At 41.8% G+C, this 15000-nt stretch overlaps 1 protein-coding gene across 3 annotated transcripts in view; it reads right to left on the minus strand.

Annotated features, from left to right (window-relative positions):
* LOC127623592 (serine/threonine-protein kinase PAK 6-like) overlaps positions 1 to 15000 on the minus strand; it is an 18879-nt gene that overhangs the window by 2805 nt on the left and 1074 nt on the right. Inside the window, exons 3-9 of one of the 3 annotated variants that reach the window (XM_052097988.1) lie at positions 11982 to 12072; positions 10180 to 10275; positions 9825 to 10040; positions 6745 to 7314; positions 3409 to 3894; positions 2897 to 3030; positions 1153 to 1279 (exon numbers count right to left, since the gene is read on the minus strand). In XM_052097988.1, coding sequence (XP_051953948.1) covers positions 1153 to 1279; positions 2897 to 3030; positions 3409 to 3894; positions 6745 to 7314; positions 9825 to 10040; positions 10180 to 10275; positions 11982 to 12041 — 1689 coding nt within the window. In that variant the 5' untranslated portion in view covers positions 12042 to 12072. Of the gene's footprint in view, positions 1 to 1152; positions 1280 to 2896; positions 3031 to 3408; positions 3895 to 6744; positions 7315 to 9824; positions 10041 to 10179; positions 10276 to 11981; positions 12073 to 15000 lie in introns of those variants that run through there. The other 2 variants (XM_052097990.1, XM_052097989.1) reach the window with 2 other exon arrangements.

A 15000-nucleotide genomic window follows, 5' to 3' on the forward strand; every position in this document is an offset into this window, starting at 1 on the left:
GTTACCCCATGTGACTCTACCCTCCCTAGCAACCGGACCAATTTGGTTACCCCATGTGACTCTACCCTCCCTAGCAACCGGGCCAATTTGGTTACCCCATGTGACTCTACCCTCCCTAGCAACCGGGCCAATTTGGTTACCCCATGTGACTCTACCCTCCCTAGCAACCGGGCCAATTTGGTTACCCCATGTGACTCTACCCTCCCTAGCAACCGGGCCAATTTGGTTACCCCATGTGACTCTACCCTCCCTAGCAACCGGGCCAATTTGGTTACCCCATGTGACTCTACCCTCCCTAGCAACCGGACCAATTTGGTTACCCCATGTGACTCTACCCTCCCTAGCAACCGGGCCAATTTGGTTACCCCATGTGACTCTACCCTCCTAGCAACCGGGCCAATTTGGTTACCCCATGTGACTCTACCCTCCCTAGCAACCGGGCCAATTTGGTTACCCCATGTGACTCTACCTCCCTAGCAACCGGGCCAATTTGGTTACCCCATGTGACTCTACCCTCCCTAGCAACCGGGCCAATTTGGTTGCTATGGAGACCTGACTGGAGTTTAGAAGCATTATCAATGCATGGTTGCCAGTTTTTATAAATCAATGAAACTAAGTTAGTTGAACTTAAACGGTTTATTTGGCAACTTTAAAAATAACCGTTTCTTGCTTTATTTATTGCATAAATTAAAGCAATGTTTCCCGCCAAGAGTCTGATTCCTCAAAACTACCTGGTTTAATCGTCGAGCTGCATCCTCCCGGGTTGGGTACAATGATTGGGGAAGCATTCACTGGTGACCAAATGTACATTAAAATAAAAATTGCAGTCGGAGTTTGAATTTAAACATGTTGACACTGTTAATGCAATGCATTTATATTTCAGTTCAATTCAACATGCTTCTATTATCCAAAGACATTTGTCATTCATATACTTCCATATAAGGAATTGTGTTTCAGCCCAAAAAGCATGCATGGATAAACACTTGAGGAAGTATGCCAAACTGGCATCTTTAGCACGCTTTAATGCACCATGATTTGGGATGCACCAATTATAATCGTGCATAGTGGAGTAGAGTATAGTGTGCGTAATGAGACGCAGCCGGTGTCATTAGCCAGAGTAAGCATGCAGAAAGGGTCGAAGTTGATTCTTACCCGTCCGTCTAGTGTCAGCAGTATAGAGTCGCTCTTGATGTCTCTGTGAATGACTCCCTGTGCGTGTAGATAACACAACGCCTGCAGTACAGCTTCACACACTGTTGCGATCTGTTCCTCCGTTATCCTAAACACACATAGTACACTAGATAAACGAGGGCTGTAGCTCATTCCACTCTAGTCCCGGGCATGAACACAAATGTGGTATTTAGTGAGGTCCAGAATTAAAGATGTTGCATCATGTTAGTACACTTTGTAATACACATGTTGTCGTATGTAGTTGTGTAACTTTACGTTAATAATGACTTCTTCAAACAAAGCTGAGGTTGACAAATATTGGACTTTGCTGATAACCAGGAGATAACTGATTAATCCACCTAAAGTTTCTGAAATAAGCAATACTGTATATTACAAAATATCCTAGCTGTCTTCTTACTGTGAAGGGGTGGAGTCCAAATTGAATGAACTTTTAAATGGAGTTTATTGAGCAAATGAAAACCCAATAATAACCAGAAGATAAAGATCAATAAACAAGTCCCTCAGCGATGAATCTTATTTTGAGATCTGTGCCACCAGCAGCTCACAGATACAGTAAGGGTCGACTTTAAGAGGTGAATTGTGCATTATGACTGTGACATCACTGTCAGCTTAAATTTGCTGTCAGAGTTGCTAGAACGTATTAAACCATGTATGCTATCCAGCACTTGTCTGACTTTTGAAAGACATGGGTGAATAGATACAATAAGAAGAAAACAACTAGACTAGACTCTGGGTGGTTGTAAGTGCCTTTTTGACATCAGTCAATTATTTCATCTAATCTAAACCTAACATATTGTATAACCCAATACACCCAACATAAACTAATCCTAAACTAAACCTAACCCTAAACTAAACCTATCCTAACCTAATCCTACACCTCAACTAACCATACACCTAAACCTATCCTAACCTAAACTAATCCTACACCTCAACTAATCATACACCTAAACCTATCCTAACCTAAACTAATCCTACACCTCAACTAATCATACACCTAAACCTATCCTAACCTAAACTAATCCTACACCTCAACTAATCATACACCTAAACCTATCCTAACCTAAACTAATCCTACACCTCAACTAATCATACACCTAAACCTATCCTAACCTAAACTAATCCTACACCTCAACTAATCATACACCTAAACCTATCCTAACCTAAACTAATCCTACACCTCAACTAAACTATCCTAAACAAAACTTAACCCTAAACTAAATCTATCCTAACCAAAAAATAATCCTACACCTAAATAAAACCCATCCTAACCTAAACTAATCCTAAACATATCCTAAACTAATCCTAAACATAAACATATCCTAACCTAAACTAATCCTAAACCTATTTTAACCTAAACCTATCCTAAACTAATCCTAAACATATCCTAAACTAATCCTAAACATAAACATATCCTAACCTAAACTAATCCTAAACCTATTCTAACCCAATCCTAACCTAAACTAATCGTAAACCTAAAATAATCCTAAACCTAACCTAAACCAATCCTAAACTAAACCTAACCCTGGTTCAAGTTCCTCCTTCAATACAAGACTATGGGGTTTTTACCTTTTTTATCATCCTGCACCATATGAAAATGTTCAGTCTGATTGCTCAGAAAAGTAACAGCAAGCCTCAATAAGCCGTATGATCTGAGGAATCATTCATATCTGAAAATGTAAAGAATTGTGAAAAAGTGTTGCATTACCTGGTTTCTGAAACGATGTTGGTTAGAGCGCCGCCCTGCAGGTATTCCATGATGACCCACAGCTCTTCACCCACCAGAGCACTCTTATACATCTCTACCACATTCTTATGTCTGTAGTCTCGCATGATAACCACCTGTGACGAATGACATTACCTAAATAATGTGATTTTCAGGTTAATTGTGTTCTGAATATTCATTAGTTTCACATTGTGGACGTTAAATGAACCACAGATGTGTGTCATGTTGTCTTTAAAGGTGAGACGTTTAATTTTTTCAATGTTTAAATACTTTTTCCTATCCCCAAAATCCCTAGATGTTACTACATGTAAGCTAATCTTAGGTTGATTTGCCCAAAAGTGTAGCAATGTGACAAAGTTTTTAAATATTCCTCAACCAATGGACAATCTGTTCAGGAGATCCGTATTAGAACAATGATTATTTTTGCAATTCCGTTAGGTGCCACTAGTGGCGCACAAATGACACACTTGAGCTTTGAAATGAGAGCTCCATACTTCATTGAAGAGCAGTTCTCGTCTTTGCTGCTTCCTCAGGTCCATCATCTTCACGGCAACCTGCCGTCCGCTGTGCTTCTCGTGGGCGATGCAAACCACACCCGTCGAGCCTTCTCCGATCTTCACAAAGTTCTCCAAATAACTGCGAGGGTCACCTTTGTCCACAACCATCTGCAGGGCGGTTTTGAACTGCGTGTGGGTCACTTTGGGTGACTCTGTGATGCTGGCAGGGGTTTGGGCCGGTCTGAGACAGGGTGAAGAGGCACCTGTTGGTGTCGTGTTGGGTGAACCCGTTGGTGAGGGTCTCGGTTGGGATGGACTGACCTGTGTTGGTGGTACCGAGCCTGGAGATCCTGAGGTTTTGAATGGCGAAATGTCTATGGTGTCGTTGGAGGAACTACGTGGTGTTGGGTGGGTAATGGGTCCTGGTTTTGGACTGCTAGTGCCGTTGGGTTTGGAAATGGCTGGGTAGCTAGGTGAATTTACCTGTATTGTAATAAAGATAAAAAAAGAACTTAAGTCTACTTGCCATCCTGATTGAAATACAGCACGTTTTTAGCATGTTTTATCACTTCGCTAGGTGATGCTAGCATTATGCTAACATGTTTTTAACATTTGTAGGACTTCGCTAGGCAATGCTAGCATGATGCTAGCACGTTTTTAGCATGTTGTAACACTTTGCTAGGCGATGCTAACATGTGTTAGCATGATGATAGCACGTTTTTAGCATATTTTAGCACTTTGCTAGGTGATGCTAGCATTATGCTAACATGTTTTTAACATTTGTAGCACTTCGCTAGGCAATGCTAGCACATTTTTAGCATGTCGTAGCACTTTGCTAGGCGATGCTAGCATGTGTTATCATGATACTAGCATGTTTTAGCACTTCGCTAGGTGATGCTAAAATTATGCTAACACGTTTTTAACATTTGTAGCACTTTGCTAGGCGATGCTAGCATGTGTTAACATGATGCTAACACGTTTTTAGCATGTTTTAGCACTTCGCTAGGCGAGGCTAACATGTGTTAGCATGATGCTAGCACGTTTTTAGCATGTTGTAGCACTTTGCTAGGCGATGCTAGCATGTGTTAGCATGATGCTAGCAAGTTTTTAGCATGTTTTAACACTTTGCTAGACGATGCTATCATGTGTTAGCATGAAGGTAACACGTTTTTAGCATGTTTTAGGGTGTGGCTATGAAGATTTTAGGTCATTACTTACTGGCTGCTTGATAATATAAATCCTCTGAGGGAGAGAGAGAGGGAGAGACGCAGGCCTGTCAGGCCCTTTGGTGTCTGTGATATAATGTATCTTACCTTTGACCACAAATAAAAGTTACAACTAGTCACTGATAATACACTAATTCGAACACGTATGTACAGTATTGTACAGTATTGCACTTGTAATGGCAGTCTATGGGGCAAGTGTACTGGAGGATTTAAAAGCAGAAATGTGAAGCTTGTATTTCTGTTATAGAACTTGTTTCAATACTTTTGCACAAAAGCGTGAATTATTTGAGCTGTCTAAATAATTTTAGTGGTGGGAGTTCTTTACTAGGTGGATGAACTTCTACGCTTTGTGTTACTGGTGTTTTGCCTGTTGTAAATCCTGTCTGGTTTCATGTCAGTGTAACGGGAGGCAGCTGGTAGATAGCTGTGCAGTGTGTAAACCTCACTCTCCTGACCTCAAGAGGTGCACTAGCGGCTGACGCTAGAGGTTGTAGCCTTTAGCGTCCTTGTTATCACACCCAGGATCCAGGGCATGCTGAGTGACTCCAGCCTGGTCTCCTAAGCAACCAAATTGGCCCGGTTGCTAGGAAAGGTAGAGTCACATGGGGTAACCAAATTGGCCCGGTTGCTAGGGAGGGTAGAGTCACATGGGGTAACCAAATTGGCCCGGTTGCTAGGGAGGGTAGAGTCACATGGGGTAACCAAAATGGCCCGGTTGCTAGGGAGGGTACAGTCACATGGGGTAACCAAATTGGCCCGGTTGCTAGGGAGGGTAGAGTCACATGGGGTAACCAAATTGGCCCAGTTGCTAGGGAGGGTAGAGTCACATGGGGTAACCAAATTGGCCCGGTTGCTAGGAAAGGTAGAGTCACATGGGGTAACCAAATTGGCCCGGTTGCTAAGGAGGGTAGAGTCACATGGGGTAACCAAATTGGCCCGGTTGCTAGGGAGGGTAGAGTCATATGGAGTAACCAAATTGAGTCGTGAGTTTGAATCAAGTGACTCCAGCCAAGTTTCCTTAGCAACCAAATTGGCCCGGTTGCTAGGGAGGGTAGAGTCACATGGGGTAACCTCTTCGTGGTCGCTATAATGTGGTTCTCGCTCTCGGTGGGGCGTGTGGCGAGTTGTGCATGGATGCCGCGGAGAATAGCGTGAAGCCTCCACACGCACTTCGTCTCCATGGTAATGCGCTCAACAAGCCACGTGATGAGATGCGCGGATTGACGGTCTCAGACGCGGAGGCAACTGAGATTCGTCCTCCACCACCCGGATTGAGGCGAGTCACTACGCCACCACGAGGCGCTTTGGGAATTGGGTGTTACAAATTGAAAATGCGAGAAAATCCAAAAACCAAAAAATTTGGATTTCACCTAGAGCATAAACCCACGGGCCAGTACAGGTGTGTGCGATTTCCTGCTTGAAAGTGACTCCGATTTAAAACCTTATTACTATTATGATTAGGCATTTCGTTTTTTTGTATTGTAAATATGTGTAAATGACACGTAGCCAGTTCTGTTATATTATTAATTATATATTACTCATAATTAATGAGTCAAACAAATTGAATAAATGTAAAAAAATAAATAAAAAAAAAACGTTTTTGCAAGATTTGCCCCATCTGTGGTCACTAGCCACAACTGAATTAAATACTCATTCAATCGATAGCAGAAGCGATTGGTGGCAAGTTATGTCTAGTGGAGACCATTATGGACTAATACACATCTGTAGTGGAAACCAATAAATTAAAATGAAATTTGGCCGAAAACACTCACTTGTAGTGGTATTTGTAGTGGAAACCATTCGAAAAAAAATTAATTTTCATATTTGTTTTTAGCAGGAAACGTATTCGAAACATACAATGCCGTGGTTATGTTGGCTCGACAAAGCCAAAACACTGGAAAAATCCCAGAGACTTCCATTGACGGAATGTTCAAACATGAACAATAGAATGCTCATTATTTCAAACAACTTCAAACAACTTAAAAAAAAAATTAAAATGTAAACAAACCGACAGTCAGTCTGTCTTTTTATCTTACTGTAATGTAACTTTTCCTATCTAGTTGTTTTTAAACAGTTTGATATATTGTAACATGATAGTACACCAAACCTTTGTGCTGTACGTGGAGTGCGGTCTTCTTGGCGTTTCCACCTGCGGTTGTTCCGAGCTGATCCTCGGCTTGACGTTTGCTCCGTCGGTTACGCTGTAGGTACTGTAGAGACAGGAAGCGGGTCTTTCGTTGTGTTTACAGTCTGCTTGAGAAATCTTGGATCCCTCACGAACAGTCCTAGGCAAGAGTAAAATGTCCCGGGGCATGAGCTGTGGCTGTCCCGTGAATAACGACGCCTCGTGGATTGATTGCGCCCTCGGTCGTGCATCGTTCGAGTCAAATGTGTGACTCTTTTTAAAACCAGGTCGTGGACTTCCACCGTCACTGAATCTTGAATGCCAGTCCGAGACCGTCTGTACGTTTTTCTGATTTGCGTCATTCAGTCCCTGATATTCGTACGTCTCTCCTTCGGCTAACTGTCCCAAACGTCCCAGCGATTGTGCACGTTTCCGTAGTGACGTGCTAGTTCTTCTTAATGAGTTTGAGCTCGTTACAGAGACTCGACTCATCTGAGCGATCGCAGTAGAGATGTAGTCCTCATGTCCGATGAAACTGCCACGCACGATGTTCTAGAAGAGAAGATTACGAAATCAATCAAGTCCTTAAAGTCAACGTGAACGCTATTGACTTTCTTAATACGTGCTCCCGTTTGTGAACGGTTCATTAGTGCACACTTCTCTAAATAATACAAATCATAATCAGTCATCAATATGTCATATCTTGCTCCGCCTCTAGAACAACGTCACCAAGTCCTCTCACGCCCAAAACGAACATGCATACAGACATCGCTCTACAAACTCAATTTCATGCGTCCGGGACCGGCCCAGACTCCGTTGGTGCACAAGGCGAGATTTCAGATTGGAACCCCAAACCGTTCAGAGCAGACAGGTGCACGAGATAGATGTAAAAAGGTGTTTTGAAAGAGTGTGCACCCTGTCGTGATATGGTCCTCACTTCAGAGAGCACATCAATATGAAGACAAAGCCACATTCTGGACATTTTTACCCAATTTTGAAAAAAATGGCATGTCGGAAAAGAGGACACGTTCTGGAAAAAGTGACGCATGGTCACACCAAGTAACCATTTATCAGTAGAACTGAAAGGATGTTAGTGGAACATATCGCTCAACACAGGGGTAGAGGGGTGCACGGTCGTCATGAGAGGGTGCACTTCAAACCAAAAAATCATTCATGTCATTTTGCACCCTATGCACCCGCCTATGTCGCCTATGCCAGCTCAAAATGCCAGTTAATGTCTATGAGTGTCTAAAGTGATTCTTCAATTAGGAGAACTGTTCTGTTCCCCAGGATGACCTCTGTCATCTTCATTAAGGACTATAGTTAACATACAGACTGCTACAGATAACTTGTCGGGTTAGTATGTCCAAGGTTTAACCAACATTTATTCCAAAAACAGAGCGGTGTCATTAAGAGCACAATTTATCTATTTTCAAGAACATGTGAAGAACAGTTGTTATGGTGTTCTGGATGGTTGCTAGGTAGTTATGGATGGTTTCTATAGTGTTGCTATGGTTTCTCTGGGTGGTAGTTAAGGCATTGTTTGGGTTTTCAGCATGGTTGCTGTGGTGTTCTGTATGGTTGTTAAGGTGTTGCTAGGGTTTTCTGGGTGGTTTGCAGGGTGTTCTGGGTGATCTTTAGGGTATTCTGGATGGTTGCTAGGGTGTTTTTGATGGTTGATAAGGCATTGGTATGGTTTGCAGGATGGTTGCTAGGGTTTATTGAATGGTTGCTAGGGTGTTTTGGATAGTTTTTGAGGTGTTTGGTGTTATTGATGGTTTCTATGAATTTTAGATGGTTGCTAGGGTGTTCTGGATGGTTGCTATGGTGTTCTGGATGGTTGCTAAAGCGTTGCTATGGTTTTCTGGATGATTGCCAGGGTGTTCTGGATGGTTGCCAGGGTGTTCTGGATGGTTGCTAGGAAGTTATGGATGGTTTCTATAGTGTTGCTATGGTTTTCTGGATGGTTGGTAGGGTGTTCTGGATGGTTGCTGGAGTGTTCTGGGTGGTTGCCTAGGCATTGTTAGGCTTTTCTGGATGGTTGCTAGGGTTATTGGATGATTCCAAAGCTGTTCTAAATGATCATAATTTCAAGATCTTTATATTTGCCAAATATTTGAAAATTGCCATGATGGCGAAAAAAAAAATATAATATATTTTTTTTAGTTGGATGACGTGTAATTCAATACTTTATTTTGAATGCACCGCTAAAAACACAAATTTGTTATTTTTGACTGAACGGTTAAAGCAGCTGTGGTGTGTGAAGGCTCGATAATTAAGAGTTTTTCAAGTCACACACTGGACACAGGACGTCCAGGATATTAGAGGACATAGCGAGGAAACAAACATGATTCAACAGCATTGCTGAGCAGGTCTGTCCAGACATAATTAGTGTGTAGAAATGCTGATAGATGAGACCACTGAAGACTGAAGCTTTCTCGAGACAGATCACAAAGACACTGAATTAGATATAAACAATAATTCTATTTACCACAGAGAGACGAGAGAACGTATTATACAGATTTATTCATTATTCTCAACTGGAGTCACAAACATGTAAATGCATATAAAAAAATGCATCTTGTTTTACACTTGTGAAAATGAGCGAGTCATCACGTTTGTAAATAATAATACATTTTATTTTACATAAGTAAAATATTTTTTCATTTTTTTTTTCAAGACCATTGAGATCTAATTTATTTATTTATTTAATTTATTTTTTTTTTGTTGCCTTGTTTATTTATTTTCATGGCAATTAAAAATCATATTAAATATTATATATTTATAATATATAATAAAAAATATTATTCTAAATTAATTCTCATTACTGTAATGCATCCAGACATTATGGTTTTGATTATTATTTTTGATTATTATTTTCAGAATTTTATGACCAACAATGATGCAAAATTGAGAAATAGATTTCCTATAAATGCATGAATGAACATGCACATGTAGAGAAAGACCAATAATCAATTTAACTGATATCTTTAATGAGTATAAACATGAGCATGAATTTGAAATTGCAACGCACGTTTTTAAAGGAACATGCATCACGGTACCTTTTTTGGTTTGGGTTGCACATGTGTGATGTTGGATGGATCCACCACAGGTTTGGGTCTCTTCAGTGTCTCTATGAGGCTTTGCCACTGAGGCGGCAGACCCACAAAACAGCCCCGAAGCGGATCAAACGACGTGTGCACTCGGTGCTCAAAGTTCTTGGGACCGGAGATCTCCAGCCTCCTCTTCCTCTTCTTCCTCTGGAACATTCTGAAGACCTGCAGAAAACAAGAGCTGGAGTAATCACGACACACACATGCCCTCCGTACCCCACTGACTGAAGAAACAAAACCCAAACAAAACTGAATAAGACGAGAGATGAAAGAGGGCGGAGACAGACGTGACAGGTGTTGACACCTCAAGACACGCCCCTTTCTCCAACACAGTCCAGCTAGAAAGCAAGTGACAGGTGTTTCCGCCCTTGAATGTTTTAAACCCGACTCCGTGCGTGTCCTGTTACACAGAGTTGGAGATCAAGTATAGGGTCTAGCATGATAACATCACTAATGCATATTGAGTGAAGCTTGGAAACAGACTGGCTCAATATAACTGCGGGTTCATCGAGGATACGGACAGCCAATTAACAGGAGCACAAAAAGCAGTGTCCTAAGTTTGGGTGCAGAGCTTACGGTCATGTTGGGACTAAAGTGCCTTGCAAAAACACGATCAATCATGGATTCAGCCTTGGGAGATCAAAATAACTGTCGTCGTACATTACAGACGAGCCTGCATCGTATTATACAGGCCATTCCCTCAAACACCAGCGATGTAAATAAAGACGGCACATTCACAAGAAGTCAGTAGTGTGAATAGACTGAATGCAATGAGTTAGAAGAATAGAAATATGGGCGTATTTCTATGACAGTGACATGCTCTTTTTATATGCATTATTATTTTATCCCCATTTTGGCACGCCCAATTCCCAAAGCGCTCGTGGTGGCGTAGTGAGACGACCCAGTAGTGAGCGCGTATGGAGGCTTCACGCTATTCTCCGCGGCATCCACGCACAACTCGCCACACTCCCCACCGAGAGCGAGAACCACATTATAGCGACCACGAGGAGGTTACCCATGTGACTCTACCCTACCTAGAAACCGGGCCAATTTGGTTGCCAAGGAGACCCGGCTGGAGTCACTCACCACACGCTCCACCGAGAGCGAGAACCACATTATAGCGACCACGAGGAGGTTACCACATGTGACTCTACCCTCCCTAGCAACCGGGCCAATTTGGTTGCTAAGGAGACCCGGCTGGAGTCACTCACCACACGCCCCACCGAGAGCGAGAACCACATTATAGCGACCACGAGGAGGTTACTTCATGTGACTCTACCCTCCCTAGCAACCGGGCCAATTTGGTTGCTAAGGAGACCCGGTTGGAGTCACTCACCACACGCCCCACCGAGAGCGAGAACCACATTATAGCGACCACGAGGAGGTTACCCCATGTGACTCTACCCTCCCTAGCAACCGGGCCAATTTGGTTGCCAAGGAGACCCGGCTGGAGTCACTCACCACACACCCACCGAGAGCGAGAACCACATTATAGCGACCACGAGGAGGTTACCCCATGTGACTCTACCCTCCCTAGCAACCGGGCCAATTTGGCCGCTAAGGAGACCTGGCTGGAGTCACTCAGCACACCCTGGATTTAAACATAAACTTTATCATCACCTGCTGGTGGAATCTCCAAACTGCAAATACAGGAGCAGACATGCTTCAGAAATGAAACCAATTTTTCCCTTCAATGAAAGTGGATGGTGACTGAGGCTAACATTCTGCCCTAACATCTCCTTGTGTGTTCCAGAAATGACAGAAAGGAACAACTTGAAGGGAAGAATATGACGACCGAACTTTTGTTATTGAGACATTTTGGAATGTCTCAATAACACAATGTTCTTCACAATGAACAGAAAACAAAGTTTTATCTAAGGTGACATTTACTCACAACATGTTGCAATGTTGCAGCGTCGAGCTGCTCAAACTAACAGATGCATGTTTTGAAAGCATCACGGTGTTTACACTAATGGATTACTGATATTGACCCTGAACATTAAACTGGTGCTTTTTTAACATTCAATTTATATAAAGAATTCATACGCCATTGATATGAATCAATCAAGGTAACAACAGTCCATGCAAAGAGTGAAACAGACTCACCTGTGGAGCGGTTGTTTGATTTCCTGTAAATACTACGATGAATCTCTCTGTTCCTGTCATTCAGCCATTTTCTCCTTTAGAGAGCCCTGATCTGAACAGAACACAATATATCAGTGAGATGGTCATATCTTCATGTTCCTCTGTACTCTTAAGTCATTTTTCCTGCATCTGGAGTCTGTTGTTTAATCAGTGGGTGTGAGAACAAACACATGACAGTGAATGTACACATACACGATGACTTCGGATTAAACCTTTACTCCTTCATTCCACTCGAGTTAGACAGATCTGCAACACACAGATCTATCCATCTCACCCTAGCAACCATCTAGAACACCATTGAAACCATCCAGAAAAGCCTAACAATGCCTTAGCAACCACCCAGAACACTCCAGCAACCATGCAGATCACACTAGAAACCATCCAGAAAAGACTAACAATGCCTTAGCAACCACACAGAACACCCTGGCAATCATCTAGAACACCTTTGGAATAATCCAACAACCCTAGCAACCATCCAGAAAAGCCTAACAATGCCTTATCAACCATCAAGAACACCTTAACAACCACCCAGAACACAACATAAACCATCAATACACCCAACACCCCAGAAACTATCCAGAACACCACAGCAACCATCCAGAAAACCCTACCAATGCCTTATCAACCATCAAGAACACCTTAACAACCACCCAGAACACAACATAAACCATCAATACACCCAACACCTCAAAAACTATCCAAAACACCCTAGCAACCATTCAGAAAACCCTACCAATGCCTTATCAACCATCAAGAACACCCTAGCAACCACACAGAACACCCTAGCAACCAGCTAATATTCATAGAAACCATCAATAACACCCAACACCTCAAAAACTATCCAAAACACCCTAGCAACCATTCAGAAAACCCTAGCAACCATCCTGAAAACCCTACCAATGCCTAAACAACCATAAAGAACACCCTAGCAACCACACAGAACACCCTAGAAACCAGCTAAAATTGATAGAAACCATCAATACACCCAACACCTCAAAAACTATCCAAAACACCCTAGCAACCATTCAGAAAACCCTAGCAACCATCCTGAAAACCCTACCAATGCCTTATCAACCATCAAGAACACCTTAACAACCACCCAGAACACAACATAAACCATCAATACACCCAACACCTCAAAAACTATCCAAAACACCCTAGTAACCATTCAGAAAACCCTAGCAACCATCCTGAAAACCCTACCAATGCCTAAACAACCATCAAGAACACCCTAGCAACCACAAAGAACACCCTAGCAACCAGCTAAAATTCATAGAAACCATCAATACACCCAACACCTCAAAAACTATCCAAAACACCCTAGCAACCATTCAGAAAACCCTAGCAACCATCCTGAAAACCCTACCAATGCCTTATCAACCATCAAGAACACCTTAACAACCACCCAGAACACAACATAAACCATCAATACACCCAACACCCCAAAAACTATCCAAAACACCCTAGCAACCATCCAGAATACCCTAAAAATCACCCAGAACACCCTGCAAACCACCCAGAAAACCCTAGCAACACCTTAACAACCATACAGAACACCACAGCAACCATGCTGAAAACCCAAACAATGCCTTAACAACCACCCAGAACACCCTAACAAAACAACCAGAACACTGAAGCAATGTATTTAAGCTACACAAGTGTTATAAAAACTTTAGCAGCATTCAAAGTTTGTGTAGACGGTAATGAAACTCTACACAGCATAAAAGTAATCCATATGACTCCAGTGGTTTAATCAATGTCTTCTGAAGTGATATTATAGGTGTGTAATCTTCTCAAGTTACAGAAAAAATGATTTAAACCGACGTGTTACAGTATATTACCCAAAGATACACCCTTCACTCGTCTTCAAGATACATTCACAATGCTACAGTGAATAAACTGCTAAAGAACTTCATTACTAGGTTTGCAGTTTTGTGCTTTTATAAGTTAAAGCCAATCAGAACCCTACAGGAAACGAGAATAGACCTTTTTAAAACCATGAAATGTTGTGTGGAATGGTGTAACATTGGGAAAATGGGTCACCGTTCTTTTTGCAGGTTCATGTGAATGTTTCTATTTTTATTGGTGCAGCTGCTCATACTTTGGGTTATTAAACACATGTTTGTGTCATTTACAAAGAGATCAGACTTGTGAAAAAGACAATCGAATTGAAATCCATTTAGGCATCGGGGTCTCGCAGGACCAGAATGTCTTTGAACACCATTCTCTCTCTCACTCACAAACACGCACACACATACATACATATATATATATATATATATATATATATATATATATATATATATCACATACACACACACACACACACACACACACTCTCTCTCTCTCACTCACTCACAAATAAACACACACACGCAGGCACGCACACACACACATATATATATATATACATATATATATATATACACACATATATATATATATATATATATATATATATATCACACACACACACACACTCTCTCTCTCTCTCTCACTCACTCACAAATAAACACACACACGCAGGCACGCACACACACATATATATCACACACACACACACACACACACACACTCTCTCTCTCTCACAAATAAACACACACACACAGGCACGCACACACACACACATATATATATATACATATATATATATATATACACACATATATATATATATATATATATATATCACACACACACACACACTCTCTCTCTCACTCACTCACAAATAAACACACACACACTAGGCACGCACACACACATATATATCACACACACACACACTCTCTCTCTCTCTCTCTCACTCACTCACTCACTCATACACTCACTCACTCACACACACACACACACATATATATCACATACACACACACATATATATCACACACACACACACTCTCTCTCTCTCTCACTCACTCACTCACTCACTCATACACTCACTCATACACTCACTCACACACACACACACACATATATATCA

This window comes from Xyrauchen texanus, chromosome 30 (assembly GCF_025860055.1).
Source record: "Xyrauchen texanus isolate HMW12.3.18 chromosome 30, RBS_HiC_50CHRs, whole genome shotgun sequence".
NCBI lineage: Eukaryota > Metazoa > Chordata > Actinopteri > Cypriniformes > Catostomidae > Xyrauchen > Xyrauchen texanus.